The 22500-nt window shown below is 36.4% G+C and overlaps 1 protein-coding gene across 1 annotated transcript in view; it reads right to left on the bottom strand.

The window, feature by feature from the left end:
* Positions 1–141: 141 nt before the first annotated feature.
* LOC117117144 overlaps positions 142–22500 on the bottom strand; it is a gene marked incomplete at its 3' end in the record, with an annotated part of 46194 nt that continues 23835 nt past the window's right edge. The window contains exons 10-25 of the mRNA XM_033261354.1: positions 22107–22151; positions 20440–20796; positions 18825–19082; positions 18363–18497; positions 15050–15178; positions 14624–14752; positions 12730–12882; positions 10372–10689; positions 9556–9843; positions 8919–9041; positions 7952–8218; positions 6761–6874; positions 6152–6265; positions 2803–2916; positions 898–1223; positions 142–210 (exon numbers count right to left, since the gene is read on the bottom strand). Of these exons, the coding sequence (XP_033117245.1) occupies positions 142–210; positions 898–1223; positions 2803–2916; positions 6152–6265; positions 6761–6874; positions 7952–8218; positions 8919–9041; positions 9556–9843; positions 10372–10689; positions 12730–12882; positions 14624–14752; positions 15050–15178; positions 18363–18497; positions 18825–19082; positions 20440–20796; positions 22107–22151 (2939 nt within the window). The remainder of the gene's footprint in view (positions 211–897; positions 1224–2802; positions 2917–6151; positions 6266–6760; positions 6875–7951; positions 8219–8918; positions 9042–9555; positions 9844–10371; positions 10690–12729; positions 12883–14623; positions 14753–15049; positions 15179–18362; positions 18498–18824; positions 19083–20439; positions 20797–22106; positions 22152–22500) is intronic.

The following is a 22500-nucleotide window of genomic DNA, read 5'->3' as shown; positions in this document are numbered from 1 at the left end:
ATATATGTCTATATATTATGTATATATATGTATATATGTGTGTATATATATAAGTATGTATATATGTATATGTGTGTATATATACATAAGTATGTATATATGTTATAATGCATATATGATATGTATGTATATATATATAAACTGAGCGTATACAAGAGTCGGGAACATATTTGTGACATGAGTGTTTCGATCTGAATTTCCAGTAAACACCTAAAAGTTAATTACAAATACGCTCAGAATAACTCATTAAAAATTATGCCTAAACAACACAACCACAAGTGGGAAGTTGAAAGGTTTTTTTAAAGCATAACTTTTCTATTACACTAAGCGTACTCGCAATCGTAATTTGAAATGCAAAGCTGTGAACTTCAATAAGCCAATTTGTAGTTTGAGCTGCGCATGCCCATATCAAGATCAATTGACATAAACAAACAAACAAACACACAACATGAATTCCTGAAGATTGTCCATGGATACAGGCATGCACATTCAAACTATAAATTGGCTTATTGAATTTCTTCAGTTATCGCAAAAACCTTGGCCTTACCTTAACTTTTGCAAAAATGGATCAAGAAAAATCAAGAAGTTAATGTAAAAATTAATAATAAAAGAAATCTATTTAAGTATCATAAATGTTAGACTTGCCACAAGTCTCTAATTTCTTGATTATTCGTAGTATTAGCACATTTCGGAAAGCGCCATCAGCGTCAATTTATGTCGAGAAACTTTTTTGTACTATACTATGAAACGCCAAGCAAATAGGTAATATGGAACGCCATTGGTGCCAAAATCGATTTTTCCAGCTTTTTTACTGATTAAGACAAAGATTAGAGACTGGAACCCAGTCTACATAAATGTTTAACATGAAGTACAAAGTCATAAGTAATTAAAACTTACTACATGTGCAGAATTGGCATCAATAATTGTGTTAAAACTAGTACCATCGACACTGTAATCAACTTTATATGATGTCACCCATTGATTACCGTCACTGCGGCCTTGTGTGATCACTCCGGTTATGAACTTTGACGAGCCAAAATCAGCTTGTATCCACTGATTCTGATTCTGATTTAATGCTGTCCAGCTTCCCCTTAATGAACCTTCTATTACAGTGTTTAGTCTACCACGGTCAGGCCGAAGGTCGGTTCTATATTGACTTGATGCAGTCAGTTGGTCTGAAGGAATGGTACCATCTTCAACTCCAAGAGGATCAAAGCAGGGCTCTAAAAAAAGTTATTATATTGTAACAAAATTACTTCTTCTGTTGTAACAGCTCTGGGCAATAGGTTTAAATTAATGGGACAGCCCTGAAATACTTAGTTATTAGTCCGTCAGTCTGATTGGCTGATGGTGTCCCTATGCAAGTGCTAGTCTGGGAATAAAATCCTGCCAGCGCTACTGCTGCTCCCAAGGCGGGCTGGGCCTTCTCTCCCTCGCCTCATGGTCCTTCCACGAGAAGAGTTTAGGGATGGAATGTTTGTACATTTACAGGCCACTAGTTAAGATAAGAGTTACTGCACTTGATATCTGACTTGTTAGAATAAAGACATTTCCAAGGAATAGATAGGCCTAATTCTAGACTATTGGATATTGTGTACAACTACAAGTTCTCTGATTTATGCGATAATCATTAATAAACGAGTCTGTTGGCTCTGCGGATAAACAATCAATTGTATCTGGTGATTATTAACATCTGGGCCCGATCGTTTTTCACCCCAGTGCAGCGTGACCACTGCTTGGGTATTTACCCAAGATCTTGGGTATTTTGACTTGGTCTTGGGTTCTTGGGTATTCCGTTCAAATCCTTGGGTATTTTATTTTTACTAAGAAAATTCAATATTTTTGTCATAGAGGAAAAATTAAGAAGTAACAAAGTATATTTCAGTCCATTCAAGTAAGCAAAACTCAACGAAGTGCACATAACATTCTTAATTGACTGTTAATTGCTATAAACATGGGTTCAGAATTGTTTATTTGTGATTTTCGTTGCCATTGATCTTACCTAATTAATGCATTACATAATAAAACTTGATCAATGGTCTACACTGATAACACTGGCTGACTGAGGGCGTATTTTCTATCCGTATTATCACCTCATGAATATTTATTTTAATAATTAACACAAACAATTATAATAAAAAATGGTTTATAGATTGAACTAAAAGGGAAATTATACATGCGAAAAACACACATTTTTCAAACTTTAATGCATTTTCAGGAAGCTTGGGTAATTTTGGGCAATTTTTGCTGAATCTTGGGTAATTTCTACCCATTCATTGGGTATTACAAAAATTGTGAGTGGTCACGCTGCCCCAGTGTCATGATGACAGAACGTGAACGAGAGCCAGAAATGAAGTCTTTGATAGATACCTGTAAACCACTTAAGCCTAGGCCAAAGATGACAGATCCAATGATACGTGCAGTACCTGTAGAACCAGAGTCGGGTTACCGATCTGGATGAGGGCTTGTCAGACACATATATAGGCCAAGATTCTATTGAACGGGTAGAGGATAGAGTGCTGGAGTTAGGCTACCGGGTAGCCTAAATTGCTCGGCGGAGCAAGGCCTAATGAATTATTCCGAGCCCAGATTTAGGTTACTCGTACACATGCCAACTCGTACACAGAATTTTGGTGAGCCCGTATACACCACTGGCCAGCCCATACACACATTTTGTGTAAGACTTACTGTTGTATTTCAAACTAAATGTAAAATGTATTGTATTTTGATAATAGTCATACTGATCCTGGGGCCAATGCAGGATTTGGCAGTAGGGGGTGTGTGCAAGAGAAGTTCGTTTACCTTCGTCACATACAATGCCTGACCATCCAAGTTCGCAGGTGCAGTTGTACCGGTTTGCACCATCCACACACGTACCATTATTATGGCATGGATTGCTGGCACACTCATCAATATCTGAAATGAGAATTGAAAAACATGCAACATAATCTTAGGTCTGAGATATAATTAATTGTTTGCATTTAAACAAAATTTTAAAATTTTTATAAAAATTTTGAATACAAAACTAGATTTGAACTCGTCACTGAGGACGAGTTAGGTGATCCGCCGCAATTTTAACCTCGAGGAAGTGTGCGCGGTGCAGATTGAACAATTTTTAAATGCTGAAAATGGCCCAAAGTATACGCTAATACATTCTTTTAAAGAATATGAAGCATTTTAAAAGATTTATTTATGCGTATGCGCACGCCATGACGCACGTGCGCATAGTAATGTCACGAAATGTTCACTCATGAGAGATATATGTATCAACTCTCATTGACAAACGCCTGTTTTGGTGAGTAACTTATTATCATTCATAATATTTACCATATATAAAAATTCAGTTTTTTGAATTCAGATGGCAATATGACGACGTCACAATGTCCGATCAGCCATAATGATCTATAAAATCATATCTACAACTCACATGCTTTCAGAATATGTAATAAAAATTGGGGATCACCTTTCATCCTTTCATAATATATATATGGTTTTAAGCATATATAAATTTTGACACACACGTACATGCACGATTAAAAGCGCGAACGGAAAATTAAGCTACATGACATTCAACCTTGACCTGAAGATTATGCTCACTTAATATGATTCAGAAATGACGAATGGTTAAGATGATATGGGCTCATCAACGTTTTGAGGAAAGAAAGATGTGGGGGTAAGAAAAAACAATTTTTTTGACCACGATGACGTTATCAAAATGTAAAAAGAAGTCAAATGTATGAAAGAGAATTGTCTCAGTTATAAAATACTCAAAGTTGGAAGACGATCGATCAAGGATAAGCGAGATACGCTCAAATGCGTATTTTCAAAAATGATGTGATAGCTAAAATACACTTTCTTTGAATTCAGATGCCAATATGATGATGTCACAATGTCCGATCAGCCATTATGATCTATAAAATCATATCAACTTATGTGCTTTCAGAATATGTAATAAAAATTGGAGGTCACCTTTCATCCTAAGGAGCTATAACTGATTAAAAATAGGCCTGATTTTAGCATATTTTCACTGTACAGTATATCGGCACAAATCCGCGCAAAGATACTTATGTTTGATGCGCACATACGGCATTGCTATTGGCCATAAGATGACCAAAAAGAATTGAAATTTGTGAAAACCATGTCAGGAACCTAAACTATGTGAAAAAACATAATGTCTAGCTTCCGTACGTGCTGCGCGCGTAAAAATGAGCGCGCGTAGAGGAAAATTTCAAAAAAATTTGAAATGCTCAAAATGGCCTGAAACGTGTTCTAATTTAGTCAAAAAGTGATTTTGAGCATTTTGAAAAATTTGACGCACGCGTACGCGCACGTAATGGAGCACACACGTAAAATTAAGGTACAGTACATTTAACATTAACCCGAAGTTAATGCTCACTTAATACGATTTCGAAATGGCAATTGGTTAAGCTGATATGATCGATAATGTAAAAACGCAAAATTGCGCGTAGATGACGTCACGCATAACTGTGGACTTTGAAAACCTTATTGTGACTATTCCAGGCCAAGCTAAATGTTTGTTGAAGCGTGCACGCATGAATCTCGTGCCAATTTTTAGATATCGTGCTAACAAGAAATGGGGAGAAGCTAGAATTAAAAAAAAAAAGATCTGACTATAACAGGAGGTGATCCGCTAGCGGAGCGGATCACCAATAAAACAATAATGATATTAACGATGGTTATGATGATGGAGGTGATGATGATGGTGAGTGATGATGATGAATGATGATTGTGAGTTGTGATAATGATTCTAAAAACATAAATTTCACGAATTTTCCCATCACTTTTCCAAAAACGTTTCATACTTTTAATTTCCCAAGCTTCCTCCTCAATATACCACTGATTACAGACATATATCGTGAGAATGAAGACGCTGATAGCAATCTTGTCCTCAAACACGATGGCATAATGATAAAATTAACAGATTAGATTGCTTTTCTAAAATCAATTTTCATGGCACTACCAAAGAAACCAGACACAACCAAATGTGAGGGGGCGCCGAAGTGAAGTGGGAGGGCTGGATGATAAAGTGAGGGGGGCACTAGTTGGCAAAAATCATCTGACATCCCACCTTGTCAATATATATTATTAAGATGAGGGCGTATCATACCGATTTCTGTTATTTGAGGTGAATATGAATGAATATTTAGCTACACTTAGTTAAATATTTTGGATTCTGTTTTTGGTTTCCTGCCAGTGGCATATCTAGTAATATCGAAAATGGGGGCCTGATGGAGGGTAAAGTAGGGAATCGATGAGTGTGTAAGGGGGACACAGGTTGCAAAATATGGTAATATTAGGTGATTTTTATTTACTTGAGCGTTAGACCGACACTCCAGTAAGTTCTATCCAAGGACATAGGCAAAGGGGAAGCGCAGCGGCTTAAGATCCCTCACTTTTTTACTTATGATAAAATTATGATCACAGAGTTTAGACCACCTCAGCCCCACCATGGCTGGGGCAGAGGTAAGAGAACTTATGATTATGAAATTGAACTCTCAGTTTTATAATTCTCAGAATATTAGAATTTTTTTTAACCATTTTTAAAAATTTTTTTACAAATTTGTTGGGGGAGGGGTGTCCAAGATGGCTGGAAAACTCTTGAATCTGCCACTGAATGTTTTGAAATATGAAACTAATAGTTTCTGGGCATCTACAAGTCATTTGTTTTCTAACAATTTCCTCACATTTAAGCTGGGCACTGCGTCGTACAAATCCAACACTACTCCCTGTGAATGTACGAATCGTCATTAAAATTGATACATTGCGAGCGCATTGTGGCATTGGGTTCTTCATAGAATCACGTCGACCGACATCTGTTGAATGCAGTAAGTGCCCGCTTCAGACCCAACCTCTGAGGTGGTGGTCAATGCTATTTGATAATGTATTAGACTTGAATACACTCAATTTAACATATTTTAATTATCATTTGTTTCATCAAATTACTGTACAGTATGGAGCAGACATATCAAGTAAATATGGGGAAGGAGGTTCAGAATGTATTTCAATGATAGCATAATAACAATAACAATAATATAAATATGTTTGGATTCGATTAAATTTATATACAAGTGGGCATGTTGATTTCTTTCTGTTTCTCGGAGAATGCCCTCAGTAAACTCAGTCAATTTACCTTCGTCACATACTGTGCCTGACCACCCTGGTTCGCAGTTGCAGTTGTAACGTTCTCTACCATCCACACATGTACCGTTATTCTGGCATGGATAGCTTGAACACTCATCAATATCTACGATATAAATCATCAAAGGTACATATAGTGTTTAATAAAAGTCCTATAAAAAGTATTCAACAGTGTTAACGGCTAAGTTCCTTCAATATCATATACTATATACGACAGTATTTATTTCTAGCCGTCATCTCCAGATTTATCTGGCCGAAAGCCCTCTTGAGGAGTACCATTGTGTAATACAATGTTCCCGACGGTTATTTGGACCTGTTCAACCATGAAGCCTTCGTGGTCTAGTGGTTATGACGCTCGCCATACATATATACACATACACATATATATATATATACACACACACTTATACAACTAAAAAATGCCATCGCATAACGGCGCTAAGGTATGTTAGATAGAGATGTCACAGCGGAAAGTATAGTGAAATCAATGAATAAGTCAACTTTACTTCAAAACAAGTACAAAATTATACTGTTATAGTGGCAGTCAAAAAGGCATACTGTATATATATATTTATATAAACATATTTTGTACTGTTCCTACACATTTCGCAAATGACTCCGCCAGGGGATGTATCACATGGAACTACTAGCCATCTTCCGTTGGGAACTGATAACACAACACAGCGACCAACAGAACCAGGATCTGAGTCAAAATCTAAAAGAAAACATTAAATACAGAGATTTTTTTTATCTGCGATCTCAGAAATTAAGTCGGCCTACTAAAGCTCTGTCCAGACTATCAAGTTTTATTTGACAAAAGCATGCGACATGCCCAAATATGGTCATGATGACATCACATCATGACCATTTATAGGCATATCATGACTATATATGGCCATATAAGTTTTTTTGTGTGTGCACAGAGCTTTAAAAAAGAATAGATTGGATTGATTGGAGTTATTCGATGTGAACACCAAGGATAGCCCACAAAAGTCTGAAGTCTGACTTCCAGTGGGGTCCTTCTGATGGTGATTGGGCAGTACACCGGGAGACAATCCCCTACTCTTTTCTGAAGAGTGTACTGCTTTCTTTAATGTGCACATGGGCCATTTTGCACACAGGACCAACGGCTTAAACGTCTCATCCCAAAGATTGCATTCCAGCCCTCCAGCTGAAACACAAGGAGAGGCAGCGATGGGAATTGAACCGGGGACCAATAGATCTTCACACTTCAGCGCACACACAGTGGCTACCACTAGTTTAGCCAACTGAGCATACCTTATGAGTATGCTGCCATAGTCTCACCACCATTGCAGCCGCTATCTGCATCCTCAACCTCGTCATCATCATGATCACCATCAACATCTTTATTATTATTAATTTTATTATCATTACCATCATTATTATCATCATCCTCATTTTTACCATCATTATTCTCACTTTCAACTTCATGGTCATCATTTTCTTAAATTGGCCTATAAATAGTTATTATAAATATTAATACAGTAGAACCCCATCTTCGGGACACTCCTAATATGAGGACACTTTTTCGACCACAAAATGAGGAAAGGAATATCTTTTCCTTTTTCTGGTCCTGAAGGTACCCCCTTATTAATTGTTTCTAATGCTACCATAACTACAATATTGGAAATTTTGACTAAGAATTAAAGGTGAGTAGAACTATAATAATAATAACCTCAATTATTCTTAATTTTTCACTTCTTAAGAATGATGATCCAATATGATATGCATTAAAAAATTAAAGAGAAAGTTCAATGGATTGTTGACTTACTCTCATAGACACTCCATTCATTGGTCCCGACCCATTCAAAAAAATGTTTAATGTTTCTATGATGGTAACCAATGGAAACTTGACTGACATCTGTGTCTAGTTCTTGGAATGACTGCATCACAAACTCATTCTCCTCCTCTGAGCCAATCACAACCAAGTTTCCACCAGTATCACGGCAAATAGATTCAGCTTCCTCCCAAGTTACTGGAGTCGAATTGAAGTAGTAATACGAAGATTCGTGAGGAACCCATCCAGGTGAAGTAAAGGCTAGAATGGTTTGAGACATTTATGAACATTTATAAAATAATATAGTTATTATATAATTATTGTTTCAAATATAGAAATAATGAAAACAATATTAATGATTATCAAATAATTTCATCTGGTTTCAATTCGTGTAATATGATTGACGTCCTGTCTAAGGTAAAAATACTGATTTATTTACAAAGAATAACAATCATATTACATAATGATGGTAAAAAAAATAATACTTGAAACAGGGAAAGTTGGGGAAATAAGTTATAACTTGCAGTGTCATTGTGCTGAATTGTGCAAAGGTATAGTCTGTCACTACTATACTCTAGAAGCATAGTAGCTTTAACTTCCAGTTGTATACATAGGAGTTTTGAAATGGGGGGAGTGCCGATGGGGCGTGAAGTTGAAGTGCTAGATGATCAAGTGGGGGGGGGCACTAGGTCGTAAAATAAAGTGATTTTTAACTACTTAAGCGTGATTATTTTGCTTCAAAAATTTTCAATAGCGAGGTGACAGGGGTGGGGGAGTTTTTTTGGTTCTATCAATTAAATCCTGGGCAAAGAGGGTCTCAAACCGTGTTGATGTAGGCTGTAACTATAGTATGTAACATAGTGTGGAGTGCTATTTTGTAGCATGAAAAAGGTTTTAATGTGTTATTTGGAATAATTCCATTGTATGCTCCATCTATGTAAATTTCCTTTAAATCACCTACCTTGACAGATAGGAATGCCTATGTCTGCATCATCACACAGAATGTTCTCTAGCGAAAAATCGGCATAAATATTCACCGCAACGCAATCATAGTCAGCAGCATCAGACTGGAAATAATGCCATTCTATAACAAGAACAAAAATCGGGGCTGGCTAGTATGTGATGATGATGGTGATGATGATGGATGGATGGATAGAATAATTTATTCGTTGTAAACACCAAGGATAACCCAAGAAAGTCTGAAGAACACTTATTTTCAGTGGGTCCTTCTGGTGGTAATTGGACAGTACACCGGGAGACAATCCCCTACCTTTTTCCGAAGAGTGTACTCTGTTCTTAAACGGGCATGGGCCATAATGCACATAGGACCAACGGCTTAAACATCTTATCCGAAAGATGGTGTTCTATCGTAAACTGCATTCAGCCCTCCAGCTAAAACACAAGGACAGCAGCGATGGGAATTGAACCAGGGACAAAGAGATCTCCATTTGTGCCCACACACAGCTGCTACCACCATGCAGTTTTAGCAGACTCAACTAAGCTAACTCCTTTTAAGTAAGCAATTAAGGCACTGAATTGCAAATTACTAAGTTAAATATACCTTCACCTTCATTCAGCAACCTACTTTTATTTCTTACCTGGTATATTGGCAGAATCAGACACTCGGGAATTATAATTACTGTAACTACCCCAGACAAAAGCGTTCTCGTTATCCTTGTCATTCATTCCGACCAGCACGTGGGTTGAATTGATTTGTTGCACTTCCAGCATGTGCAGTACAAAGAGCTTGATTTTGGCGGAAGTGAAGTGAACTAAATGTGATTTTCTTGTCTTGCAGTATGTGTCAGCTTCATCCCATGACATCATTGTATCAACAACATGAAAACATTGATTTTCAAAACTCATCCAACCCGATTGACATTGCTCTGAAAACAAATAAATTAAAAATAAAATTAATATGTTTAGTAACAATATTTCTAAAACAAAGACTCAATATAAGGGGTCTCAAGTTGGAAGAATCCACTTATGGGACAGTGGCGGATTGAAGAGTGGGGTGGACGGCTGGCCTGGGCCCACACTAAATTATTCAAAAGTATAAAAAAAAAAATGGAGAAAAAAAGGGAAATAATAATCAAATTTAGGTCTAAGAGTGCCATTTCGGGCCATCTAGAGGTGCCATAATAATAAATGTTTTTATCTCTTGAACAATAGTGGGGCTGAGGTGGTCTAAACTCTCCATGTATGAAAGTTCCTCCCCAGGGCTCCCTCTATATCAAAGTCCTAGCTCCGCCACTATGGGATCCCCTGCCGTACGCTACGATAATGCTGTCGGACTAAAAAAAACTGTTAATGAATTCAACAACTTATCAGCAACTTACAGCAGTGTAGCTAAAATTCTAACCAGAGGAGAAAGAGGAGAGGACAACAATTTAAATATCAAAATATATACATACCGTACACTGAGATCCAAAGAATGGGGCTTGGTTTGCCTGCAACAAGGAAGCCATTAACTCGTCTAGTGACTTGAACCATGATCGAGTATTCTGATGACTCCTGCAATCCCGTCACATTCCACATCGTCGTATTTGTGACCCCCACCAATGCTGGAACTGCATTAAATGCTGGGTACCACGAATCCCACAGGTAGATTCTGTAGTTGACTATTGGGCCAACGCCAAAGTCATGGTCGTACATCCAATTTCTCCAGCTAATGCTTACACTATCCTGTTCTCGAGCCACAATCAATGGGGAATCATATAGAGCTGGTAAAGCTAGAGATAAAATTTGAAAAATTAATAGCTAAAAGTCATATATATGTATATGCTGCCTATTTAACAGTCTTTATAAATATTCTTTTATTCATTATTGGATTTCAATACAGTTCATAATAAAGAAGTAAATTAATAACGATTTACATATTATTGACAGCTTTTACCTTCTCAACCCATCTGCCCAATTTTCTATCCGATTTTACATCATTTTGCATTGATAAGGACTTACTTTATTTATTTATTTATTTTTTAGGCACACACACATGCGCCAAGGATAGCAAATAGCGAATACATCACTGTCCTAAGAGTAGGTGAAAATTCCTTTCTCAAGACAAACACAAAGCTTTACACAAACTAAATCTTAAGGCCTAGGGAGTTGAGTTGTTTTTGTCGTGAGAAAAATCCTGCAACACTGACAGGAAAATGACCCTGGGATTCAGGGGCGGATTAGGGGGAAGGGGATCCCTGCCCCCCCCCCCTGGAAAGTAAAAGAAAAAAAAAGACGAAAGAAAGAAAAAGAAAAAATTAATTGCCCAAAAGGCCTCAGATGTTATTTTTTGGCTCCTAGAAAACAAAAATTTCTCTAAGGGTGGTGTTATCTCGATCAGCCCCACATTTGGACCCCCCCTTTCGGACCCCCTTGCGGTCCGAAAGTGGGGGGGGGGTCTGACGCGCACTGTGGACTATGCGTCAAGCGCGAATATTTATTTGGAACAGTTCATTTCATATTTCAATACAAATATATAATACTTGTTATCAAAATACAGTACCACAACAAGCCCAGCACACACTACAATTCTCCATCCCACTCACACATGCAGTAGCCTAACACATTAGAAAATGGAATCGTACAGCTCATCTCAGCAGCGACGGTGTGAATAGCTCAGAAAACCGTTTTGTTTTTTTACAAAAACTGACATTTATAAACTGCTTGTACCAAAAAAAAAAAAAATCTTTATTGCTTAAAAATTACATGACAAGGATCTCTATCTCGAGCCTATGATCACAATCTTTGAAAATATGGATAATGTAGTAATATTGCCTGATATTTTAGAGAGCGCAGAATCCATGTGAGAATCAGATGGTCATATGCTTGTAATGCATAAGCATCTAGGGAGGAGTTTTCAATGGACTTCATAAATCTGATTGGTCTGATAAAACTACTGAACCAATCAAATTTATGTTTAGATATGATTTAGAAGAAAAATAATGCTTTCCAAATGAAGTTTTTCCCAAGAAAATCGACTTGCTACTTTCACCGCTAGAGGGAATTATATTAAAGACAGCTAGGCGATTTTGGCCGATTTTACAGTTTTTACGCTGAAAAAAAACATGAGTGTGTCCAATGAATATGATATGGATTCAATTAAAATTTTATAATCGTTGTAAAGGTTATTAAATTCTGATTCTTTTATCCTTTCTCAAAAAAAAAAAAAACAATCCGGTATGAGCAACGTTATTACAAGAAGAAGTCGAAAAATTATATTATAGGGGTTTCTGACAACATTTACTGGTGTGTATTCAATTTTTAGCACAAAATGTTATCGTAATGAAAACCACATTTTGTCAGAATGAAAAAAAATATTATATGTATTTTATACATCTTAGTAGACTCTAAATTTTATTAAATAAGCCCTTGAAAAACCCCTAAATCGTCATATTTTCCTGGGCTTTGATCCCTGGACCACTTTCAAAATATTTTGAGCGACGCCTAACCATGACCGCTTTGCACCCACCGGGGACCTCAGGCATCCCGTCGGGCAAATCCTGGCGCCACCCATGGCTTTACGGATAAATGTCCATGGATTTACAAACCTATTCAATAGCCATCTTGCTTCACCATAATGCACTATTGATAACAATTCACACACTTAAGCTCTGTCTACTCTCTCAAAGTTTATGTAACAAAAAACTGTGATATGCCCATATTTGGGAGTTATATATCATCATGGCCATATATGGGCACATCACACAAATTTGTCACATAAAATTTGATAGTGTGGATCAGAGCTTTAGTACGAGATTGATATATTTACAAACCTATTTGACAGCCTTCTCCTGCCCAGCCCATCTGGCATCCAGTCTCGCATCCACCATCAGTTTTAGTGCAGTTTTCCTGATTGTCACAGTGACATTTCTTATGACACTGTTCTCCAAAGTATCCAATTGGACAGGGAGTGTCTGCCTCATATTCTAGGTAAAAATAATTAAACTCAAAATTTAACACTCAATGATATGATAACACTGTTTCCATGTATATACTTTAATAATGTTACCAGTGGAAAAGCGAGTAAACGTGTTTACCTCTTTCTTGGCGCGTAGTAATTGCACCGCGAATTATTGCATCCATGTAGTACTTAATTAAGCTGTCTGAATGTTACGTAATACTGTATGCGCGTAATGATCTTGCTTGTCTGGGTATATAGTGGTTTTCAAGTGGTTGCTAGTTGTTGAACACATCCATCATTACAGTACGGTTTGCCGGTTTAGCAACGTAAACTTAATTAAATAAGTTTACAGGTATGTATAATGAATTGTTATATTGATATTGTATCTTGATAATAGTAACGCTATACATTGCGATATCTTTAGCGATGTTTGATAATATGATTTATTTATAATTGATCCGATAATATCAGCATTAAGTAGTATTTCTCGAGTTTGCAACTGAGAAATGTTGTTAGTGGATGATAGGTATGCATGCCACAATGGTACAGCTGTGTGTGAAGCTGTAGAGTGTATTATTGGACTCGTTTTGTATTTGAATATTTTCATTATCTTTACATTGCTAATAATTATAATGGTTCATTCTTAGATTGAATACTGTTGTATGGTACTGTATGTACCGTAGGCGGCTAACGATGGTTGTGTTCCTCCAAACTTAGTTTTTGTTTAAATCCAGGGGTTTTTGTTTGTTGTGTTGATGTATACACATCGACAGATGATAGATGTGATTAGTGATCGTGAATCTCTTAAACATTGACGATTAAAAGAACCTGGAACGTTATGGTGTCGTGGTCTTGTTTGTTCAGTCAACATAAACTACCACAGATTTTGGTGTCAGAAGTGGAATCGTTGTGGGATTCTGATTCACCGTATTGGAGAAAATCTTGTGTACAGTTGAAAATTGACATGGACGCGCATCGACGTTAATGTCAGGATAGCTGACAAGGGAAACCCTTAGATTCACGGTTGGATTTAATCATGTTGTGTACATATATGTATTCATGCATTGAAATATGTATTTTGGTGAATGATTGCTATATTGCATTGATATAATTTATGCTCATGAACTTTTTCTTAAGCTTAAAAAGTGACAATTTGGTGTGAAGGAACTTTTTGATGTATATGAACATGAAATTCAATAATACACTATGGACTCGAAATTATACATTATATTGAAATGCGTAATATATTATAAATTTTCAATACCCCGGTACATGATACCTGCTTGCTACTTGGGATTAAAATCAACGCTAGCAAACAGTGCCATGGTTTCGATTTCCACACAAACCACTTGCAAGATCGTGAAAACGTTGAATAAAGCATGGAATATAACAGACAGTTAAAATACCCTTTCTGTATTAATTTTCAGACTCTTTAACTTACTCAATAATCAATTAATGGATTTTTGTAGAAAACAATAAATCAGTGAAAACAATTGTATATTGCTTTTGGGACATGGGACCTGAAAATGGTTGAAAAACCATCTTAGAGTGTCTAAAAATTAAAAAAACTTAAGGCCCTCGAGCACACCTGAACCCCACGCTTCAATGCCCAGTGCTTGCATCGCCCCATCAACCCTCATCACCAATGTGTTGATTTGCCTCAGCATGTTTTTTTTTTCTCTGTGGCTAAGGCCCCGACAGTGTATACTTGACCTTCATCTTGACCATAAATAAAACCAAGAAATCACAGACATCATGGCACATACCTATACAAGTTATTCCTGTAAACCCAGGTACACATGGTGAGGAGCTGGCACATCCAGTAACTGGGTGACAGTCTGTCAAACAGTGACATTTCTGCAAACAGTTTGCCCCATAATATGGTTGTTCACACTCTGCAAATAGACCAAAGTATAGTTGTCTGCGTAGGCGTGGAGGTGCAGGGGTGCCAACGCACACACCTACTGTACCACTCCCATATATTTCCCATATTTTATATCTCCCATATTTCTTGTATTGTATTTTTACTTTCAAGACCAATAAACATTTTGTATTCTGTATTCTGTATATGGCAACAAATTAGTTCCACTAAAGTGGGTTAAAATATTAAACATCAAGTTTGGAATTGGGACTAAGAAGCTAAGGAAACAACTCTGGTTTCAAAATGGCAACAATGGTAGTGATTTACTTACTTGTTTTGCAATCATAACCTGTCCATCCTGCTGTACAAGTACAACCAACTGGTGATGGGTAACAAATTAGTTGCGCTTTTTCACTGTGTATGTTACAGTCCTCAATACCCATGCACTTATCACTTACTCCTGAAGATCAAAATCAAGAAAATCAATCTAGGCCTATTATTATTAAGCTTTTGTCCAGATTATCAATATTTTTTCACAAAAAAAGCTGTTGTATGCCCATATATATTCATGATGTTCTCACAATCATGATGTTCCCATGTAAAGTCATGATGTTCCTATATAATATGGTCACAAAGGTCCTATATAAGGTCATGTTTAAGCATGTTTGTGTCAAATGAAATTTTGTAGTCTGAACAGGGCTTTGGTGCAGATTTGAAGGCCTGTCCAGACTATCAAATTTTATTTGACAAAAACATGTGACATGCCTAAATATGGTCATGATGACATCACATCATGATTAAATAAAAGGCACATCATGACTACTGTATATATAGACATAAAACAGATTTTTGTCAAATGATAATTATTTGATAGTCTGGACAGGGCTTCAAGCCGGTTTTCCACTAGGCAAATTTATTCGCGCGAATCGAAAGCGTCGGTTCATGCGCATTCACATCCTTCTCAGACTTTTGCGAAGCGAAAAAAATGCGCAACCAATCAGAGCTCAGGAAGCGAACCGACGCTTTGATTCGGGCGAATAAATTTGTCTAGTGGAAAACCCAGCTTAAGGTACAAGAATAAAAGAACATAAAACAGATGTACATGTATCACACTGCACAGCCACTCTAACCAGGTTACTGAAAACATGACTGCACAAACACACCTCCCAAACTTTAACATAAAAATACTGGTCAAAGAAACAACACAGAAAGACAGAAAAAAACAAGAGAATTAAAAAATAAGAAAGCATGGCAATACTATGAATAGAAAGATGAATGACCTACCAAAACTTTACAAAAATATTCTGAGGGACACAACCCCCCCAACCCTACTGTTTGAATTTATCTGAAAGATGGCGCTATAACAAGATTTCATGGAAATGTTAATGCGTCACGTTTGTTTACATGAATAGGCAAGTTCAGACTAGGCAGAAGTAAGCTTTGAAGTAGCAGTTTACTTTTTGTAAGCCCTGGGTAGTGCCTGTGAAGACGCTCCTTGTATTAAGTTAATTCAACCTTACTACAGACGATTTACTCTTGAGAAGTCTAAGGAGTAAGTGTGCTACTTCCGCGTACACAAGCGCTGTGTAGATGCACTTCAGAGCTCGCACGTAAATGCGACCAATTCATGACCTGAATTTTTTTCAAAAGATTATTACCTACAAATGAGTGCCAAAATAACATTTCCTGTGATGTGTAATCCTTTGTAGACACGATTTTTTCTAAATTGTTTACAATTTCAAAAAATTGTGAGCAAAATAACCGTTAAGAGACAGCGAAGTGGTAACTATCACTTCCGGAAAATTTGCATAGCTACTTCTAAGCTTTGAACTAGTTGTCCTGGATAAGCATCGTATGGACACTCGTCGGAAGTAATGCAAGCGTACAATTTGACAATTGTCGTAACTGTCGTAACTATACTTCAGACGGAAAGTCATCTGAACATAACTAATGTCAATTTTTTTTTCTATTACTTGGATCATCCAAAATAAAATTCTACAAATATTAACAGCAATCCAGTTAAATTTATTTTACTATTTACCGTAATGGCAATGTCAACACACAACACCTAACGGTCTACTTCCGTGCCACCTGCATTGTTGTTTCATAGATTATCCCGATCGGGGGCCCTCACACGCAGTGCTATCGGTTAGCTTCTGATCAGGATCAGAATGCTCTAGTGTGAACCTGGACTATATGTTTATAAGAGCATCTCTAATGGTTTACTGTGTGTGGTCATGCATAACTTGTCCAAACTGAGATACCTCAAAATCGATGCTCTTGATGAATTATGGAAAACTAATTTAAACCCAATCTACCATTCTGAAGCTAATTAACACTCTGCCCGCCTAACACAGAGATCTCCGTGTTTGGTGAACACAACACTTGACCGCCAAACGCGGATATCTCCGTGTTTCATGTTTTTTTTTACGGAATCCGATAGATGGGGTAATTACCGGTACCGACATGTACTAACAATTTGAACACTATATTCATTCTGGACCGTAATTATTTTACTATTTGTTTGTTTACATTGAGCATAGCGGTATTGATGTACATAGCGATTATCTCAGCTTCGTTGTGCAAAATTGCGTAAATCTCCAAAAGTGAGTCATATTCATTTTACTGTTACGGGTCACAGATTTGTCATTAGAGTAAAGTGTTTGGTGCCATTGTAAAGCTAAGATGTTTGTAGTATTTATTACATGTCAATCTGATCACATACAAACTCTCAACGAGCTTCGGAAATGTGTTAAAATTCGCTAAAATGTCTGGCGGCATCTGATACTATTTTTTTAAACCCCTGGCGGTCAGAGTGTTAAAAATACATGTTGTGTTATGTTGGTCGTATTTTAGGAAACGTCCATATGCTCATGTCAAATGTTAGTGGAAACTACAAGATAATTACTTTGTAGATATATGTACCAAATAGTATCCATCTTTTTTAATCTATGTGTTACTAGGTTTTAATTAAATAATGCAATTTTTACCACTTTGAACAGTTAGAAAAGATTTCTAAGATCTTACTATACTTCAAAATTTCTTCACGTTTTTATTCTCCTTTTATGTCTATATTTAAAACTATTTTTATTGAACGTGTATGTGGTGTTTATTTAAATTTCTTTCTAAACTTTTAAATCTCCCCGCGTAATTCAATTTTCTGTTTATATTTTATTACCGGTATGTATTAAAGACCATAAAGTTTCTTGAATCTTGAATCTTGAACATATTGCATCCCAGCTGACAGTATTACGTTATAAGAACGTTATAATAACGTCACAGCTTGGTTTTAAAAATGTTATATCTTGTAGAACCATAATTACATACATAACAAAATTTCAGGTCATAACGTTTGAACGTTCCTACAACGTTATTTTGTGACATACCAAAGCACAACATTCGCAAACGTTATACAGTATTAAGTATTTGAATACAGTAAACTCTATGTGATAAAATCTTGAAACCTCAAAAATGATATTGAAATACATTTAGAATCAAATAAATTATTGAATTCCAATAATACCCAGATCAAAAATGTTTACAGATTTTTATCAAAAACATTTTGGTAATATCATTTATCGAAATGTTTCCAGCACATCCACATGTAAATTTTTAAATTTTTAAAGAGAAAATATGTTTTTCACCTGTCTCGCAGAACTTTCCAGTAAATCCAGGTGGGCAGATACAGGTGCAAGATCTGGCTTCACACTGTCCACCATTGTAGCAAATCGGACAGCTTAGAGCACACGACGGGATACCACAATAAGACGTTGGGCATTCTGTAATAAAATATAGAATTATGTTTTTCTTCAAAGCTTTTTAAAAAAGGCCCCTTTTTCAACAATCAAATTTTCAACGGAATACGGATTCCAATTAGGAGCCTAAAGTACTTGTACAGCTATAATACACTATTTCAAAAGGCTCAATTTTAGGCTTATTAAATTCAAAATTTTAACAAGGACTTTTGTCCTGTGGTACACCAACCAAAATGTATGGGGCAAAAACAAATCGACTTTGATTTTCCTTTCCTTCTTCAACAAACATGACCATCACAATATATAACTTTCATCTAGGCCTAGCTATCTAATTAAAAAATAACTACATACCTGTGACATACAAATACATAAAATCATGATTTCCAAGATAACGTTCTCCTTGATAATAACACTCGTACACGCCCTCATCCTCTCGTCGAGCATTCGCAATGGTCAGATTCATTACGTTACGCATTGAGTCACCGTACATAAATTTGTTATTGTGTCTCCAACGAAGATTTTCAGCTGTTGTTGCATAAACAGTCAGCGTCACTGTTTCTCCCAAACCAATTGTTACAGTTCTCCGGGTTGCATCCACCTGAACGTTTGCTGATGCATTTCAAAATAATTGCAGAAGAAAAATAGATTTCACTTTTTTTTTCTTATTACAGGTCTCCCTCTAATTAAAGACCCCACCAATTAAAGACAAAAGGTAACTTTTCTGTGGTCCTAAATTAACAAAAGTCTCTTTACCTTTATTATTCTAATTTTAGAGACCAAGGCTATGTTCTCACACGGATCTGCCCCTGTTGATCTTCCCACAAACCCCCTTACTGGATCCGACCCTGTTGAACCGACATGTTCACGTAAATTTGAGGTGTTGATTGGTGGAGGTGCTCGACCCTAAATTAAACCTCCATGTTCGTGTCGTGAAACATGGCGAAACAGGTATGTGACTTACGGTGGTTTTTTGCTGGTTTTTTTTCTTGTTGTCCAATATCCAACGTAGAAAAGTAGCCTATCCTATTCATGACATATAGAATCCCCAGTGTATGGAAGATGAGCACATTCCTGCCAGCGGTTTCAGAGGAGATAGGTGAATTTACGCGAAGGCGATTAGCAGAATTTATACATAGATTTATTTTATCTTATTATATTTTCCCATGAAATGCTTATGAACAGCTGAGTTCATTACCCTTAAACATGACCAAGAAAGCTTAACTGGAAAACAGGAAAAGGCTTAATTACTCACAAGGAATTTTAATGTAAGGGTTTGTTGGGAATAATAAGGGATGAGTTGTATCAACTGATACATTCCAGTGGTAAAGAACAGCCACTCCTTTTTCATACCTATGAAATAATTTACTATATTTGTATTTGCCCAATAAAAAAACACCTTACAATATTAAAATGGGTACATGTCTCCAAAATCCTGAATAAACAGTTAATTATTCTGACAACACCTGTGCCACGTAAATTGCCAAAGTAATCCTCAGTGTCAGCTGAGAACATCTATAGATTGCAATGTTAGCACTCATATTTATCTTTTGCTGAATAAAGTAGAATTAAGCTTTGTCTACACTATCAAATTTTATGTGACAAAAAAACGTGATGACATCATATCACATATTATCAAATTGTTTAAAAAAAAGTTGAACGTGTTCAACCCTTATGTTCCATCACATTTTATGTGACGCTTTTTTGATGAAATTTGATAGTGGAGACAAAGCTTTAGAAGTACAAAATGTGACTGTCTTTGAAATTGGTGTCTTGACCCTTGACACGTTACTTGTTGATGGATCTGGCTGTCCAAAAAGAAATGTTCAACAAGAAATGGAAGTAGCAACGTCATTCAAGGCAACAGCTGTTAAAAATGCAAGTTGAGTATTGAGTACAAGCATCAACAGCAACCAATGGTCACTGTTAAGATCAAAATTTTAAAGAAAGATTAAACACTTTGACTTACCATTCTTATTTAAAATGATTACATGATTCTTTATGGTCTTATCACCAACTTGCAAACGGCCATAGTACTCTCCAATCTGTAAGGTGATATCTTCACTTTTGTCCATACGCATCTGGCGAGATGCACCAGAATTACTTGTACTTACTTCCATTACATCAGGAAGGTCTGAGTTTATTCCATTCAACGCAGATGGAACAATCTCAACTCCTTCAGTGCCATAACTTATAAAGGACAGTGATGTACCAATATAGATATTAGGTGCTATTTCATCTCCCAGGTACATTATATCAATTTTAAAATTGGTGCTTGGTGATGCAAAGGGGTCAAATGCCCTTACAACAAAGTCTGGTAGACGTTCTGTCAAGACAAAAATGTTTCATGTTTTATTTTACTTTAAAAGATCAGGAGGCATGGTAGTCAAACAATATAGAAGAGCGCCTACTCTGGAAACAGCTCACTGAGTCCATCATATCCTACTGTTGTTTCTTTAACACGTTGGTTGCCAGCGATGAGTATACTCGCCCTCAGGGTGTTGGGCGTTGCTGAGAGCGCCAGGGACAAGTATACTTGCCAAAATCGGAGTAACATTCTAGCGTTTATAACTTCCTTGTTATAATTTGTAGAACCACAGACTCAACGGTTTGTGGTTCGGGGTGGATACACTAAGACGATAACATACAAATGACACATGTATGTTTCTTATGTTATGTTGCCAGTAGTACACTCGAGTGGCACAAGTGGGGGCGCCCTTTGAACATATACCAACCCGTTCAAAAAGCAGACAAGAAAACTCGCACTTGGCATAATCAATGAAACATTCTATCGTTCTATCACAGTGTGTCGACGAATATACTCGCCCACTAATATTTCCCACCAATTTATTAGACACATCATTTTGATAATATATGACTAGATAAAATTTCAAAAAAGTATATTTGTACATGTAAACTTGTTTCGACACACAGGAAGGAACCTTAAAAAAAAAGGTCTGGCAGTAAACGTGCTAATACTGCTTTATTTTTTCCAATCACACAACACTCACAGTGGAGTTGATAACTTAGTTTAAGGTGCTTGCCTTCTACTCCCAGGATCCTAGGTTCAATCCCGGTAACAGCAGGACTTTTTCTCAAAACTAAAAACAACTCCACTCTCTAAGCCTATGAAGAGATAAAGCTGTTAAACGCATCACCTTATTTCATTTAAGAAGGCCCATGAATATCAGCTGACCTTCTAGAACATGCTGGAAGGGTCACCCTTTATAACCCCAGTATTCAACTCGCAGCCAATGAAAGATTCTGATCCGAACTACGTGAAATTGCTAAAAATATATTTTTCCTGGTCAATTTTCAGTATTAAAGAATTCAAACACGACCACCTACACTGGCATTGTTAACAAGATTGTCAGTCTGGCTCTTTAGTTTAGGAGCAAATTTCATTGTTGAAGGCTACTATTCCACTGGCTCTAGCTTTGGCAATTTTTATGCATACGGTTTGTGGTGCGAAAGCGAAAATAAAAACTGTCGCAAGACGGAACACATTAAGAAGAAGAGAAGAAGATTGGAACTGACCAAAGGTTCAACAAGCAAATTTTTATTAGAATTGAGTCATATTTCTGTCTAAATAAGAATTTTTTGTACTATAATTTGCCTATTATGTACAGTACTCACCAAATATCATTGATGTTCCATGCTGTGTTTCAGTGATAATGTACGCTATAAAATAAAAAAATAATAACATATAATTTGAACATACCTTTATTATGGAAATGGGTACTATATAAATGTGTTTGATTGATTGATTAGTTAAAATAATGATATTAACAAAAAAGCAATAAAAAATTTTAAAAAATTAATTTAAAAATAATAAAAGTAACAAAAACACCAGCAATACAATTACTGTACACATGCTTGATTAACATGAGATGATGTTAAATTTGATATGAAAGTTGACAATGACAGTGATGATGACAATGATAATGCTGATGTTGATGATTCTTCTTATCGTGTCCACACATTTGTTAGATACTAAGTTTCTAGCAGAGCTGAAAACAAGTTTCTAGCA

Source organism: Anneissia japonica, unplaced genomic scaffold, assembly GCF_011630105.1.
Source record: "Anneissia japonica isolate Jap-2015-1 unplaced genomic scaffold, ASM1163010v1 scaffold287835_len3118868_cov185, whole genome shotgun sequence".
Taxonomy (NCBI): domain Eukaryota; kingdom Metazoa; phylum Echinodermata; class Crinoidea; order Comatulida; family Comatulidae; genus Anneissia; species Anneissia japonica.
Note: the sequence above shows the minus strand (reverse complement) of the source record. Positions and strands in the feature narration are given on the sequence as shown.